The sequence below is a fragment of the Morchella sextelata genome (assembly GCF_020137385.1).
Source record: "Morchella sextelata strain SCLS chromosome Unknown scls_8, whole genome shotgun sequence".
In the NCBI taxonomy this organism is placed as follows: Eukaryota; Fungi; Ascomycota; class Pezizomycetes; order Pezizales; family Morchellaceae; genus Morchella; species Morchella sextelata.
In genome coordinates, this window is record NW_025408623.1 from 1,821,785 (window position 1) to 1,837,397 (window position 15,613).

Genomic DNA, 15,613 nt, shown 5'->3' on the forward strand with positions numbered 1-15,613 from the left:
CCCACAAACCGAGCGAACATATAACCCTGTGTCCCCTCCCTCGTCTGCAACACATAATATCACTCGATAACCGTATCACTCGGCAATCCGTAACGCTCGCACGTCAAAAGACCAAGCCTCCCGCCCGGGCCGACCAGATAAGATAAGACGGATCAACCCGCACCGCACCACCGCCAACGTTACACAGATGTTATTTATAGCAACTTAACGTGCCGATCTATCAATACACAAGGCTGAAAGGTTCCGCAGAAGTGCCGTTGAGAGTCAATTTGGAATTGGGTCAATTAGAGGAGTGGAAGGCGGAAAAGAAAGAAGATTGAGGGATACGAATGCTCGTATTTTGATGCTGCGGTAAAAGTGTAGATACGTGTGCAAGTACTGCAGTACATAGGTCTTCAAACATCGCCAATGGGAGGTATCTACATGTTTTTAGGTTCATTATCGCCCGTATATATCCACGTACCTCTACTCTCACGACGCTTCCAGTCTCGATCGACAGAGCCTTACTCCCTCATAGCTACCATCAAAATCCGGCGGCACGTCAAGCCTGCATTCCAAAAACCAAAACAAAAGTGGAGTGGTTTTATTTTTGGCAAGCTTTGTGGGGTAGTTACTTGGAAATATATATATATCCATGTCGAGGCGAAGATCGCAGGACCCATGCCACAATTGTACAAAGTAGACATCCCGGACAGAGATAGGTATTCTCCGTGTAAGCGAGAGATTGGGTTCTGGTGGTCGGTTGGTTTGGAGAGAGGGCTTCTTGTCTAATATGAGGTTAATTCCGACTAGGTCATGTGACTAATGGGTACATATGGACTTGTTGTAGAGTAGGTGTTGGAGAAGAGGCAGATATAGACATATCGTGGCCTTATCTCCGGCTTAAGCTTCAGTGTCATTGGATTCTTTTCGTCCCATTTTGTACTGTGGCTTCGTGATCAGATTATGTAGGCGTTCGTGTATTAATATGGCTCATAATTATACTACGTGTGGCTATATCAATTGATGGTTATCTCTAAAAAGATCTTATCGTCCCCCAGACAAGAACCGGAGTCTTTTCGACCTAGCTACAAGCACAGTAATCACTCGCAAATCCAAACTTAATCACAGCCTATCACTCGACTTTAAGGTTCAGCAACTGTATCCCGAACTACATGCATTCCAATTACGCGGAATAGTAAACATTGCTTATGCACCTCAACAAAGTAACCCAAAACATCACTTCACAATTGGGCACTCCACTACACACATCGATCGACCAATCAGGATCAAACTCCTGGTCTCTCAAAAACTAAACAATCCCCGGCCGGGCACGTGATCGCAAAATATTCATTAACCAAAAAATTCATGATACATAGCTACATCACATATACTCGTAGCTTTAACAGCCCAATCCCTTTTCTTCCCAATTGTAACCCTTTAAACCGCCGTATAAACCGCACACCCGCCGCCCAACAAGTAACTCTGCGTGACCGTCGGCAGCGGACACAGAATCGGGCACGTCGTCGGACACGGATAGCCGTTCTCCAGGCCGCCCGTGACCGTCACCGTGGTCGGGAACTTCCCTACGCAGCTCTGCGGGACGGTGCAGCCGCCGGTGGTGGTGATGATGCTGGTGGAGCAGGGCAGGATGAGCGTGGTGGCGGTGGTGATGGTGGTGGTTGGCTCGATGCAGCGGGCGACGGGGCAGCCGTGCGTCTCGGTGGAGCCGGCGTCGCAGCGGTAGCCTGGGTGGATGGTGGAGGTGACGGTGGGGCAGGTTGTGGCGCACACGTTGGTGGCGGTTGGGGTGATTGTTGCGGTTGGGAGCGCAGAGGTGCTGGGTGGGTTAGAATGGGGTGCGTTTCTGGGGGGTTAGGAGGAACTTACAGGGCTGCGGCCGCGGCGAGGAGGAGGAAGGTGAAGGACTTCATGGTTGCGTTGGGTGGTTTGAGGTGGAGGAAGTTTGATAGTGTGTGAAGAGGAACTGAGAAGCTAAGCTAATTGGATTGGTACAGCAGTGAAGTTGTACTGGTAGCTGGATGTTCTGTGATGGCGGTATCGAGCGAGTGGAAAAGAAAGTAGGACGGGGCGTATCAAGGCCTATATATATGCGTCTAGCAGCTGTCTTCAAGGAACTGTCTGACTGATGATGGCCATTGAGACAGCATATCGATGTCAGGTACTCCACTGCAGCACTGAATGACTGACTGACTGCGACTGTGCCAGGAACAGGAACAGGAACAGGAACGCATCGCCGAGACTAATCACAACGATCGGCGGGCTCGATGTGTGCCAGGTGCCCTCCTCCGTCCAGCCAATAGATACACACCCAGCCAGAGGAGCAAGCATCGCGTGCAGGCTGAAGTCTTGGCTGTGCTACTGAGATGCTCACAGGCTATCATCGACTAGCTAGGACCCCAATTTGTTGATGCCTTGAACGATTTCCTCCACGCTGAGGGAATTTCTGCCTTTGCTGTATGTAGTGATAGTTCCTCACCGGAACCGTCTGATTGTTGCGATTAGCAACTACGTAGAGTACTGGCTAGCTTGCCTGCCTTGGTAGAAATTCAGCCAATGGATTAATAGGATGAGTGGGTGATGCTACAACCAACCTACCCACATGGGGTGAGTGCTACTGATCAGCCAATAGGAACGGATATCGACCATAAGAAGTCTACTAATTGCCGTTTAGAAGACGTCGCCCGAGTAATAATACTAATCTACAGCCCCACATGAGTATAGTATCTATACGAGCTCTTCTCTGTCAGGATGTACATACCTCTGGTTCCCCGATTACTTTTCTTTCTCTCTCTCTCTCTCCCTCTCTCTCTCTCTCTGGTTGTTATACCCACTAGAGCAGAGTAGACTCAGAGTAGAGTGCCCCGCAGTTAATTACTTAAGGTATATATTGCAGGGGTACCTAGGTCCTAGGATGTACCGATGGCTACAGTACATAGCCTCTCTGCTCATAGCGGCAATCAGAACCTAAACGCGACGACAATACTACATGTAGCTTGTATGTCCAAGTATGCGCCTAAACAGCCAGACGATCCAACTCGAATGATCAATACGGCAGCAGATTGATCCGGTGGTTCCTCAAGATCCAGCTTACTAGGTTACTGCCCGCAGTGCAATGTACATACATGTACATACGTAGTCTAGTCGCCACTCCAGACGTTGCGATTACTTTTGTCCCCTTGTAGGCACTGATCGAACCCTAGGCCCAGGCAATGCACTTCACAACGGTTGAGATCGATTATTATTCCCTACAGCAGCTATGTGTGTAAGCTTAAAACTCAGCACTCTACATACTGACGATGGATGCGGGAATTTGCATTATACTTTTGAAAACCCGGAGCCACCGGAATGATCCCTGGATTAGTTGCAATAGTTGACGTTGTGTAATGTATGTGTCTTGTATGTAAACATCAAGTAATTGTAGGCAGCTACAAAGTAATATTGTAGCTGCCTACATGTCATGTACTACACGCCTCGGTAGATTTGCGACTGGGGGACAGTACAGGTGCTGTATCAGCTTGGGGGCCGTGATACTTGAGCTTGACTCGAATGCATTATTCCCCCGTCTGGCCGACCGATCTAGCTCTCGTACGTACCGATACGAAGCGGAACCGGATAGCTGAAGGGATTCTAATCTAATAGCGGGGTATTCGAGAGGGAGCGGGGGGGGTAAATATCCTGATTTTATCTAGTTATTTAGGCAAATAAATTCCATTCCATTTTCATTGATATCATCATGCTCGACGCTATCTAACTATGCTAGCGATGCTGTGGTACACAGTGCTTCGTCCAATTCGTAACCATTGGGAGAATTCCCTCCCCAGTTGTGACTTTTGCCCAAAATGCTTAACCGAACAAAAAACTCCTAAAATAAACCTCAAGAAGGAATTTAGAAAAAAAATTGTCAAGAGAAAGGAAAAAAAGAGACAGCTTGGCCGGCAGATTTTTGCAGACTGATCCATCATAGCGTGAGCTCTGAATCATCCGATGCCATTCGACTCAGCCGGTCCGCCTGCGCATCATCATGATACGCCTGGATTCTGCCTCTCACAGTCTCCAGGACATCCCTCTCGACCTCTCCCAACACCAACCACTCCGGCAATTGGATTCTATCCCTCTCAATTACAACTCCCTCTTCTCCAAGCTCACTTTCAGCCGTCTGCTCACTCTCAACCTTCTCCGACCCTACTTCGACGTCCTTCTGTCTTCTCGATGCCCTCAGATCCTTTCCGACCATTCCAGCAGTCCACCAATGCCTAGGATACGTCCTCTGGATATTTCCCAATACCAGCGCCACAGCAATCATTAACGCACTGCTTATAACAACGACTGGCACCAAGAACCAGCCCATGTGGCGTACCCTATCGTCTACCGCAGCTAGTAATGCCGTTGCCCCAGCCGGAGGATGCACAGTTTTCGTAACGCCCATCAATACACTCGCAAGCGCGCAAGCAAGTGCTCCTGCGAGCCATACATACTCAGTCTCGAAGCGTGGGTGGTAGGCAAATAGTTTCGAAACTACTATGCCAGTGAGCGCGGATATGAGCTGGCCAAAGAATGCATTCCGCGGTTGCGAGAGCGGCGAGTCGATAGCGTTGTACAGAAGGATTGCGGCTGCACCCTGGCGGAAACAAGCAATATTAGCCCTAGTTGTTTGGTCATTGGCTGGTTGGCAGGGGGGTAAGCTCACATAGGACCCTATGATTATTGGACAACCCAAAGAGACAGCTTCAGGCCAGTGCATAAACACCGCTTCTAGCACCAGTACACCAACGAAAGCTCCCACGAATGCTAATAGCCATATCACCAGATCGGACTCCTTTTCATTTTTGAGCTCATTTCTATAGCCTAGAAAATGACGGATTAGATCGGGAAAGCGGCGGATGAGGCGAGGACCACTGAGAATGTAGGGGTTGAGATGTTTGTCAATGTCGAAATTATAATTCCACGTGAGCCACCGCGAGAGTCGTGGTTTGTTATTGTTTTTTGGGGGAGAGGAAGCTGAAGAAGATGATGAAGAGGTGGATAATGATTCTGCTGGTTTAAGGACTGCCATCTTTTGTTATTAAATTCTGGTCGCCGCCGTTGTTATGGTTCCTGGGAGCTAGAGAAGGTGGGACCGAGGGTGATATTAAGTGACGGCATCCCAAAACGTCACAACCAACCCCATGCATCTTCGCAACTCAACTAAACATTCTTACTAACAACCAACCTACTACCACAGGACAGAGGGTTTAGGAGAGAAGGGTAGAAGGGTAGAAGGGGGTATGTAGGCCTCTCCGCGGAGATATATATACAGCTCTGCTTTCTTCCAATTACATAACCTCGTTTGTGGGTGTGGCAATGGTGATGATGACTTCTTTGTCTTTGTTGTAACGGTTGCCTATTCTAGGTTTCCATGACAAACAGAAATCCGGGGATTGGAGGGCAACCTTGATTTCTGGGAAGGTATGAGACAGCCCATCGAGTATGTTTGATATTTGTTACGTTAAAGCTGGCTGTGAACGAGCGGCGCTGCAGGTAAGAACCCTCTCACTTCGCTTGAGTAGGTAGTTGACTCTGTGCCTTGGTGACTCCAACATTCATGATGCGTATTCAAAGGTACCACGAAAGAGAGAAATACAGGTATGTCTGCACGCAGTTAGGTTATGCTTAACCCTTTCGTACGTACATCATGTAGGTAGTACTTAACACAAGCACCTAGCGTCTGTAGTTTCAACGTTAACTCCTACATTATTACCCCGGAGTCTGTGCCATAGTCTAGAATCTCGATTTCAGTTGTTGTCAATCACTCTTTTCCGTCAGAAGACTGCATGCACAATCAGTAGCCATCCGCACTTGGAAATCACGGATAATCACTCACCACCTATCGCGAACTCTTGGCAATTACTAATAGGAGACATCCGTGCAACAGGTCTTGGCAAGGTCTCATGATCTGCCTTTGGTACCACCAGTGTGCGTGAGACGATTGGTTGGATGCGGGGAGTTTCCGGTCTGCCTCTTACATAACAGAAGCTTATATATGTCGCGCATATGTGTCCAACCAGGACTACTCGGGGCAGGTAAAAAGTACCGGACAATGCAAGTTTTGTCTCTGGGCTTTTTTTGCAGTAGCTCACGCCTAGCACGCGCACCCATTGGTGAACCAAAAACCTGCATTGTCCGGTACTTTTTACCTGCCCCGAGTAGGTGTCTCGGGAAACCCAAGAAAGACGGGTAGGCAGACTAAGGCAGTGCATCATGTAGAGTTGGGAACCTATTTCGCGTATTGGACTCGGAGTTGATTGCGTGATTCAGGAGCAGGATGGTGGTTCTTCCACGCTAGGATTCTGGTATGGGATATACATATGTAGTATTGACCGCCCCGTGGCCTTCAATATTGATTCTGGACACCATCTTGACACATGGCTTTGAGTGTTTGACTAGAGAACCTCAAAAGTATAATATCTACGGTCCAGATCGGTTTGCACTCGACAAATGTTAAGTGCTTAGTTGCGTCACTGCCAGAGCGTTGAATTACAAAGGCAATCGCTCTGAACGTCCCGAAATCGCCGATTACGATTCGTCTCGTTACATAACTCGAAATGGGCCTGAGAGTATTCGTGTGAGAATACACGTGGGCATCAGGCTTGTTATTGTCACCCTCATGCGGTGTGTAATGGTATCAGCAGGTGGTGGTTCTGCAGTTGTCTGTGGGCCAGTTTGGGACTCTCAGCTTGATGATATCCTACTGGAATTGGTACTTCCATCCAGTATTTCATGTTGCGTTTAGATAATGCTAATATAATATCGTCTATAAAAGATTGTACTACGTAATGTCAAAAATTCACTTTGTACCAAGTCTGCAAAAGTTGCTCTCATTATCCTTGACAACCCAGAGTCAATTATAGTGATGCTAACGGAAATGATTTCTCATTACAATTATAGAGTATCATGAATTAGAACTGAAAGAATACTTGACCGAACCTATACAGTACTATACAATCATTTTCTAAAGCCGCGCACGCAGTATCGTGAGCACACTTGGTTCTGGTACTGCCTAAGATTTGCTGCGCGGAGATATACATCCCCGTATACTCGGCGCAGAATATACCTAGCTACATGTAAACTAATACCAACATCGAGGAAGACTGCTTGCTTGTGCCGTCGTCACCGAGAGATTGTACTTTTTGGCTTACTCTTTTTCTCCTCCTTCTCCTCCTTCTCCTCCTTCTCCTCCTTCTCCTCCTTCTCCCACATCTCCCACTTCTGTCATCTATCTCGACATTCGATATCATCCCTCGGTCCGGGATCTCTTCTTTCTCTTCCTACTTATCCTTTCCCTAATTTTCCTAGCTTCTGATCACTCTCCTTTGCCTTTTCCTCCTGCTTGTTCTTCATCATTCTATCCACCGTACCCACCACATTGCCATACTATCCCTCTGCTTTGGCTCATTATGACTACACAGTCGCATTTGCCTTCTCGGCCAATTCTTTATTCTTTCTTCTTTCTCATACCTCTCGGGTTGAATAACGTGAATCATATTTTCTTCGTCAAGGTAAAGTCTCTCCTCACATTATTTCATCACTCATTCAATTCGATGAACTATTTACTTATCTCTGCCATCTCCTCAGCGGTGTACAGTGTCCTAAATTCTAGCATCACGAGTTCTCAGTCGACCAGTAATGTGGCTGGCTGGGAACTCGGGCCTAGTAGTAGGAGCGAAATATCTTTTATCGACAGATATCTTAACACCCTCAATCCTAGCATCACAAGTGCCCAGTCGACCAGTAATGTGGCTGGCTGGGCACTTGGGCCTAGGATGAGGAGTAGAAAATCACCAAATTTTGCAATGACATCGTTCATCTGTGAGTACTTTATTTTCATCTCTTTTTCTTTCCATCGCTGCAATTCCTGCGAGTTTTTGTTATGTTTAGTCCTAGAGCCCTGCATTTATAATTAGCCTGGTACTTTTTTACTAAACATAAAAACAGCAAAAGGGGGGGAGGCTTCAGAAACTTTTCAACCCAGCCTCGTTTCAGGGGCTTCCAGTGCCGATAAATTCTAAAAAATAAAATATAGTACTCTCAGATTACGAGTTCTCCGTCCGGACCACTATTGTGGGATGACGGTGAGCTCGGGCCTAGAGAGACCTAAAGAGAGAGTATGGTCTGGAATCAATAATACTAGCTATGGTAGTCCTCATGTTCTGTGAGTATCCTCCTCTTAATCCTTTCTTCCACTACAAACCCTTCTGGGTCCTATCTTATTTAATGTCAGAAACGTCGAGCTTGCTAGTTTGGAAATGCATTGGCTCATAGTATCAGCATATATAGCGAGACAGTTTAAGGTCACTAGCAAAGCCCTCATCAGATTATGAGCGATTCACTGGGGAGTGATGCGGCATATGGAAACGGTAGAGGCCCAACAGTTCTGTGGTGGTGGGAATAAAACTCCCATATACTGTGGGTACCCTCTTTGTTAAACCCTTTGAATTTCATTATATACTTTCTCTGATTCAATTCTTACTTGTCAACTTTATAGATCTATAGCGGGCGCCAACTCACTATCATCTCCAGAAGTACGTATTTTAACTATTAGATATTGGCTAAACACTATTTGAAGGCTAATAATATGACTCCGGATAGGGACTCAGTTCTGCTTTTCGCAGAAGCAATTTTTCCCTCGCTTAAGCCGTCAGGTCTGCTTGGCGATTTAAGGAAGAATAGTTGCGTTCGCGGTGGGCATAGCCAGTATGGTATGGAGACTTGTTGTTTCAACGCGATGATTTATGGAATTTGATACCTAATACAAGCCACAGATCATGATCACAAGGTCTCGTCTGGACCAGTTTGGATGATGGGAAACTCGGGTCTGGGTTGCAATGACTAGGGGATAAGTCGTAACAGTCTGTCGTGAGTACCCTAATTTTGTACTATCATTCTTTGGCTGTAATTCTGATTTACTGTGTCACAGGAAGAAGCTTTTCAAAGGACAGACTACAGCCACACGTAGGATTCCGTTCCGGAGCCAGACCCGAGATTGTGCTTCTCCTTCTCCTTTTCTCTTTGGTGGCTTGTTTGGTCCTTAGACCCTCCAGCGTTCTTCCTCTCATTTAGGTTTGCTTTTGGTTTTTTCGCTGGGGCCGGGAAAGGAAGGCCACTGTCTATCTATGCAGGATTAGGCAACCAACGGTATATATACCCAGACTGACCTTTTGATAAACGTCAACTTGATTGTTTCGATTGATTTCTGACTAAAGTTTACTTCCACAGGATATGAATAGAGGTTTTGATATGCCTAATATTATATGGGCTAACCCAGGCTTCAGCCTGCTGGGCCAGGCTTGTGGCGTGGGTAAATGTATACAATGTTGGGCTGGGATTGGTCCTGATCATGAGACGATTGAGGCCCGAGCTTCATTGGAAGTTTATATGGGTCGAACCGGTAAGTATTTTATTTTAATACACCTAGCTCAGATTTGACTTTATGAAAGTGCCTTGGAATAATACTAAAATATATTTTGTTAGGACATTATAGGTTAAAGAAAAGGCCCGGGCTTAAGCTCGTATACATGATGAGATAGTTTCGTTAGGTGCGCTTGCCAGGCTATCGAAATTTCTGAACACGAATAGCTGTTATGCGAAGAAAAAAAACAAGAAAAAAAAAGAAAAGAAAAAAAAAACAGGGGATATTCTAAACGGTAAAATCACGGCGAAAGTCTTCTTCTGGGTTACATGTAGCTTATATATGTTCAAATTCACTACAAATAAAGGCTTCAAAGGTCTGCATAATATCGTCGATCCTCAGTACAAAGGGATACGGATATGTTCAGAATACTTAGGTTCATCGACGTACGCGCAGAAGCAATCTGTATGTACTAACGTCGTTACTACTTGTACTATACGCTTAATCTGATTGTGAGAATATGCAAAGAGACAATTGAACGATATATTTATACTGGCATTCCATCTAATGCTAAGATTTCCATCATATAATCTGTACTTGTGTTTAATGTAGTTGTGAGCACTAATAACAACTAAGTACGTGTATTCTGCGGCTCGTAACAGTTAACTCTCTAGTCAGACCTGGATAGGCCATTTCGCTAATTGTGAGTACAATACTGGTGCTATAGCTGAGACGGGGCATGTCCTATGTACATCTGGCAAGGGTGCACAATACTGTTCGGTGCAACTTGTACCAACTGGCCCTGCCATGCAAACGTGTGGAGGGATTTGGGCCGCTTCTCGAGACTCGTACCAACCGCGCAAGATTCTGCATCATGGTATATCACTCGCATTACACACCGGTTCCGCGTGTTCGACATTTGGCTTTACAGGTGATGTCAAATCCGTGCAGGTGAGCTGTCCAAGCCTGTCGTCTCGTCATCCGTCACTGTGGTTATATATGTATATGTCACTGGTTGGTCTTGGTCGATAAAAGAGTCAGGCCAGTCTACAGCGCACACGAAAATAGCAACAAAGTAACATAAATTCTAATATGCATGATATCAACACTAATAACATTACACGCCTGGTTTAGGAGCTGATATTGATATTACTGTAGCAACATTCCTGCCCAATCTCCGGATATCGGTGTTTAATACGAACAGATGGATCTCTACTTGGTCCTTCCCTACATCAAACGTCTGGCAAACATCTCAATCATTTGAGCCGCCTCATTCACCGCCCACCCCGCGCCCTGCACCACATCATTCATCACGGGCCCCGCTCCACGAACCACCTCATCCCCCACCCGCGCCCAATCAACCCCCTGCGCATTCTCCCCAAGCCAAGTCGCGTGCTTCATCGCCTCCTGTACCGCGCGGTCCACGCTCCCCGCCACATCGTTCGCCGCCCCCTCCCAGTTTACGCTTCTCACCAGCTTCTCGCCCTCCGACCAATCGATCGACTCGGGGTTGAAGCCAATGGACTGGGTAAATCGAAGCCACCCGGCGATCAGCTGGTGAAAGTCTACGCCCTTGGACCATTCGACGAAGGCCGCGACTGTGCCGGCGCCGACGAGGCTGATGCCGATGGTCTCGAAGGTGCCACTCATGGCCATAGATTGGAGGAGCGCGAAGAAGGAGTTGGCTACTACGTTGCCGATGGATGATTGCCATGCTGCTGCTATGCTACCTAGAGGGACACAGGCATGTTAGCGGGATATATTGGGCTGGTGGGTGAGGGAGTTTGTGATCAATCCGGACGGCCACTGGGCCCAGCTAGAGCTATGGATGGGACTGGAGCTCGCTTCTTGCATCACTTACCGGCTACAGGTCCTGTAGAACTGAATCCTAGCGCAAGAGGTACGGTGATTATGGCGACGCCGGCGACGATGGTGATGGATATGAGACCGAACTGTAACGGGTGCTCCTGGGCGTATTCGATGAGTTTTCGCCCTTTCTCTTCCAGCTGGTGGAGCGCGATCTTGTGGATTTTTGTTTCTCCCATTTCGGAATTGGGGATTGCTGGCATATCGAGCTGTTTGTTGCGGTATCGGGAGTTGGAATAAAGGAAGGAAGGTTTGGGCACATGTTATATGTACAGGTAAAAATTTCAGGCGGCCACAGTTATATGCAGATAGCCGGTGCTTATCTGGGCCTGTGATCGAGGCGATTGGTTGTTCGTGGGGCCAGTCATGGCTAATGAAGAGATCGATGCGCTGTAGTGTCGGAAACTAGCGGGTTATCAGCTGAGCGTTTAATACAACTTCGGTATATGGCTCGAGCGAGCCCTATAAGACTCATTATTACTACTAGCACGAACTGGGTTCATCAGGTTACAGTGAGTAGATATTGTTTAATTTCTCCAAAAGTCCTATTAACTGTTGGCACTGCGGTGTTTACAATATCCAAAATCCAAGCAAGACTTCAAGGTCCCAAAGGTCCCAAAAACACCAATCATCCTTAATTAACTACATACTCGCCCAGCCCTCCCAACCTCTCCATCCCAGCCATGCCAGCACTCTACGCCGCCTGCCCCTCCCTAGCGCTCTCCCCCTCCCCCGTAAGGCCCTCAACCATCTCGGTCCTTAGCCAGTCAACACACTTGACCCACTTACCACGCATCTTGAATTTGCCCTTATTGGCGAGCGGCCCGCTGACGGTGAACGGCATGCCCCTCGTGCCCATGGATTGGGCGGTTGCGAAGGGGGACTTGGCTACGCTGTTACCTATCTTGGACTGCCATTTTGCGGCCGGGCTCTTTGCTGGGGCGGTTGTTAGCAATCAAACTTCTAGCTAGGAGTCATGGTAGTTTGGTGGTGGTTCGGCCAGGGAACAAAATTTAGTAGTAGGTGTTGCTGTCGGTGAGATATACTCGCACATGCACCGGCGGGTCTGGGATGGGATGCTCTAGAAGAGTTGATTCTACATACCCTTGGTGAGGCCGGGATAGGAGAAGCCGATGTTGATGGGCTTGCCGCGGGTGGTAGTGGTTGGGGAAGGTGCCGGCTCGAAGGCGTGGAGGTAGATCTTTCCAGTGCGGCCGCTGGAAAAGAGGTTGGTGGTGTAGAGTATGAAGGTTTTTGTTTTGTTTATCATGGATTTGATGTGAGGTTTAAGCTTTCAGATATATTAGAGCTATTTCCGTAACGGCGCAAGGTATGGGTCGGATGAGGGGCGAGCTTCAATTGAGGGGGCTATACGGTGGTTATATACGCGCCAGGTCAGTTCAGGCGGCTGTGGGATTGGTTAATTATATCCGCGGCGGATGGGAAGAGTACTCGCTCGTACTTTCATGACGTTTGTACATAAAAGGAACCGCTATTGCATACCATACTAAATTGTAGGCTTAGCGCGTATTTGTATGGTATGCAATAGTGGTTCCTTTTACATACGTCACGAAAATACATACGAGTAGTTGCAATTGAAGCTACTTGTTTTGGGGGCCTTGGGAGTGCCAGCGGAATGCATGCTGTGCCCCTCCCCCCACAGATAAAAGCAAACTTGGCGGCTTGCTGACAGAGCCGGTTATCTTGACTGTTATCGAGTAATATTGTACTCTATATGTATGCAGATCTCTCGTGCAAATCGGCCCTCTAAGGGATAGGTGTAACGGGCCATCTGGAGTCGAATGCCTACTATAGCTAGCTGTTTGGGATATATATGTTCCTTAGTATTTACTGTCTACCATGCAAACCGTTATCTACTACATGTATCTACATAATAGGGATGTGAAGATTTCATCAATTAAAACGTGATTAGTAGACACAGAAGCATCACTGGTTGGGCTGAGCGGAACGTGCTAGCTGAGGAAACGTCTATATTTACGTGTATGTACGTGTAGGTAGTGAAAGGTGGGCAGAACTACCTGGCTGAAAGCGGTTAAATTCTCGATCTCGCTGCTTCTCGTGGTCATCATCATCATCACTGCAATATTCACGATTACAAGGGTTGATTGCTTCAGTTATTTGCGTTTTATTAGTTCGTCGAGAAGGATGATTTCGTGGGTATAACGAGACAGCTAATAATGGATTACTGGGAAATGACTCATTAGTTATTGGGGAAGCCGCTCTCTGGGTTTATTGGGGATCCTCTACATGTGGGTATGTCGACTCCGGTATCCTGAGTCGCGGTCTTATGGGAAATCATCTATTTTATACTCCCCAGGCGTTGGCTACAGCCGTTCAATAATCATGAAAAACCGATCATTACCACTCAAAACCCCAAAGTCAGCCGGACGAACAATAAGAAAAATCCCTACGAACACATCACAACCACAACCACAACCCGCACATCCCCATTAGTCCCCGCAACCACACGCCCACCTCACCACTTACTCAGCAACCTCCCCACCCTCCCCACCCTCCTCACCGCCTCCCCCGCCGCCCAATCCGCCCCCTTCACCGCCTCATTAGCAGCCCACACCGCACCACCGGCCGCCCTATCCACCTCCTTCCCTAGTCCCGCTACACCGCGCACAAGATCCCCGTCCCCCCGCCCTGCGGCCTGTGCCCAGCCAGCCCAGTCTGCGCCTTTTGCCCAGTCGATGCCTTTCGCCCAGTCGACGCCCTTGGCCCAGTCGACGGCGAGCGTGCCGGCGCTGATGAGCGCGCCGCTGTTGGTGAGGAGGGTGCCGGTGGTAGTCATAGCTTGGAGGGTGGCGAGGAAGGGGCTGGCCGTGGCGAGGGGGGTGTTGGGGTGGGATTTTGATTGGGAGTGGGATTGGGAGTTGGCGGCGGCGACGAGGATGCGGCCTGTGGTGGGGTGTTAGTGGGTGAGGTATGGGGGTTTATGTAGCTGATTAGGTTTGGGTGGTAGAATTATGGATTATGGGTCAATTGATCTGCTATTCCAACTTGACCATAGTATTTTCTAAACACCACCCGGGGAGCTATGTCATGGCCTGAAACGACCGTCCCCATATGCCATATGTATTGAACCATCCAATCAAACTAGTACTCACCAGTCGCCGGATTCGTAGCAACGCTGATCGCAAGTGGAACAACGACGGTCGCGACGCCAGCGACAACAAGGCAAGAAACGAGCCCGCACTGTATGGGGTGCTCCTGCGCGTATGCGAGCAGCTTTTGGCCGTTCGAGTCGAGCTGGTCGATGGGGATGTCGTAGGTTGTTGTTTCTGCCATTTTTAGGAGGGGGTGAGGCCTGGGGGATAAGATAATAAGCCTGTGAGATAACAAGACCTGGGAGGGTTTTGGTGGCTTTGGGTATCGTGTGGGTGGGGGAATCAATGTAGAAAGGTTGTTGAAGGGATATTGGGGCGGGCTGGTGGGGTATATACTCAACTCAATTCAGGCAGCCGTATATTCAGGCAACCAGCTGGAGTAGAGAGATAACATAAGAAAATTGGTTGCGCGATTGAAGACAATTGGTTGGATATTATTGGATGCTCGAGGTACTCGGACTGACAATCGCAAATCCCACCCAAGGTGAGTAGTAGCGAGAGTCCGCTGTGTTAGCAAGAATTTACGAAAAAGAAATCATTTCCAGCAATTCCCAATCCGGAATTCCAATTAAATGTAATACTCTGAGTGTACGCCCCATCAGACACGTACAATGCAGTTACTTAACATTTGCCTCCCCTTCCGGGTACGAAATCCCAGCCAAGCGCCTCTAGCGCAAGCCAAAGTCTTGGAAACCCTGAATGCATTTCCTCTTGCCTGTCAAGAGAGTCACCACCGCCCTACAGCCATGATACTGACAGATCTGCGCACGACAAGCAAGACAAGTCTCCAACAGCCCACGAGTTGACATCCCCTCCCCCACGAATTCCCATCTGGGCCAAACTTCTGGAACGCTAGACAGCGGATGCGGGGTCGGGCCGACTGCGACATACGCCGCTAACCCTGTGAGTTGAGTCTAATCCAACGACAGTCAGATCTTTGCATCGCGAACCTTTTCAAAGATAAGGGGGGCGATCTTTCTGATATCCTCAAAACATCGCATTCTCGTTTCCCCCACAAACCGTTATTCCGCTCCACATACATACAGCTACCCCAGATGCATGTGTACATGCATCGGAACATTATCGAGGCGTTTCCACGTGGATCACGATCACATTAGACGGGGGGCAAAGATCTGTTTGCCATAGGGGTCTCTGTTGCTTCTTCTGCTTCTTCTTCTAATTCTCCGTTCAGTCAGCAGCACTCAGCGCGCTGCGTATCACCATC

At 48.1% G+C, this 15,613-nt stretch overlaps 6 protein-coding genes across 6 annotated transcripts; 1 reads left to right on the plus strand and 5 right to left on the minus strand.

Annotated features, from left to right (window-relative positions):
- Positions 1-1,419: 1,419 nt before the first annotated feature.
- On the minus strand, positions 1,420-1,913 carry H6S33_012674 (uncharacterized protein; the record flags this gene model as incomplete). The annotated part of the gene is made up of 2 exons (XM_044844051.1): positions 1,420-1,819; positions 1,870-1,913. 2 exons carry the CDS (start codon positions 1,911-1,913, stop codon positions 1,420-1,422), a joined length of 444 nt encoding a protein of 147 aa, XP_044695323.1.
- Positions 1,914-3,961: 2,048 nt separating this feature from the next.
- On the minus strand, positions 3,962-5,056 carry H6S33_012675 (uncharacterized protein; the record flags this gene model as incomplete). Its single annotated transcript, XM_044844052.1, has 2 exons — positions 3,962-4,621; positions 4,691-5,056. 2 exons carry the CDS (start codon positions 5,054-5,056, stop codon positions 3,962-3,964), a joined length of 1,026 nt encoding a protein of 341 aa, XP_044695324.1.
- Positions 5,057-6,334: 1,278 nt separating this feature from the next.
- H6S33_012676 (uncharacterized protein) lies at positions 6,335-6,942 on the plus strand (the record flags this gene model as incomplete). The annotated part of the gene is made up of 4 exons (XM_044844053.1): positions 6,335-6,438; positions 6,493-6,739; positions 6,803-6,850; positions 6,928-6,942. The coding sequence occupies 4 exons, from the start codon at positions 6,335-6,337 to the stop codon at positions 6,940-6,942; spliced, it is 414 nt and encodes a 137-aa protein (XP_044695325.1).
- A 3,673-nt stretch (positions 6,943-10,615) lies between these two features.
- H6S33_012677 (uncharacterized protein) lies at positions 10,616-11,457 on the minus strand (the record flags this gene model as incomplete). Its single annotated transcript, XM_044844054.1, has 2 exons — positions 10,616-11,118; positions 11,250-11,457. The coding sequence occupies 2 exons, from the start codon at positions 11,455-11,457 to the stop codon at positions 10,616-10,618; spliced, it is 711 nt and encodes a 236-aa protein (XP_044695326.1).
- Positions 11,458-11,948: 491 nt separating this feature from the next.
- H6S33_012678 (uncharacterized protein) lies at positions 11,949-12,524 on the minus strand (the record flags this gene model as incomplete). Its single annotated transcript, XM_044844055.1, has 2 exons — positions 11,949-12,190; positions 12,359-12,524. 2 exons carry the CDS (start codon positions 12,522-12,524, stop codon positions 11,949-11,951), a joined length of 408 nt encoding a protein of 135 aa, XP_044695327.1.
- Positions 12,525-13,751: 1,227 nt separating this feature from the next.
- On the minus strand, positions 13,752-14,569 carry H6S33_012679 (uncharacterized protein; the record flags this gene model as incomplete). Its single annotated transcript, XM_044844056.1, has 2 exons — positions 13,752-14,179; positions 14,389-14,569. The coding sequence occupies 2 exons, from the start codon at positions 14,567-14,569 to the stop codon at positions 13,752-13,754; spliced, it is 609 nt and encodes a 202-aa protein (XP_044695328.1).
- Between the last annotated feature and the right edge of the window lie 1,044 nt (positions 14,570-15,613).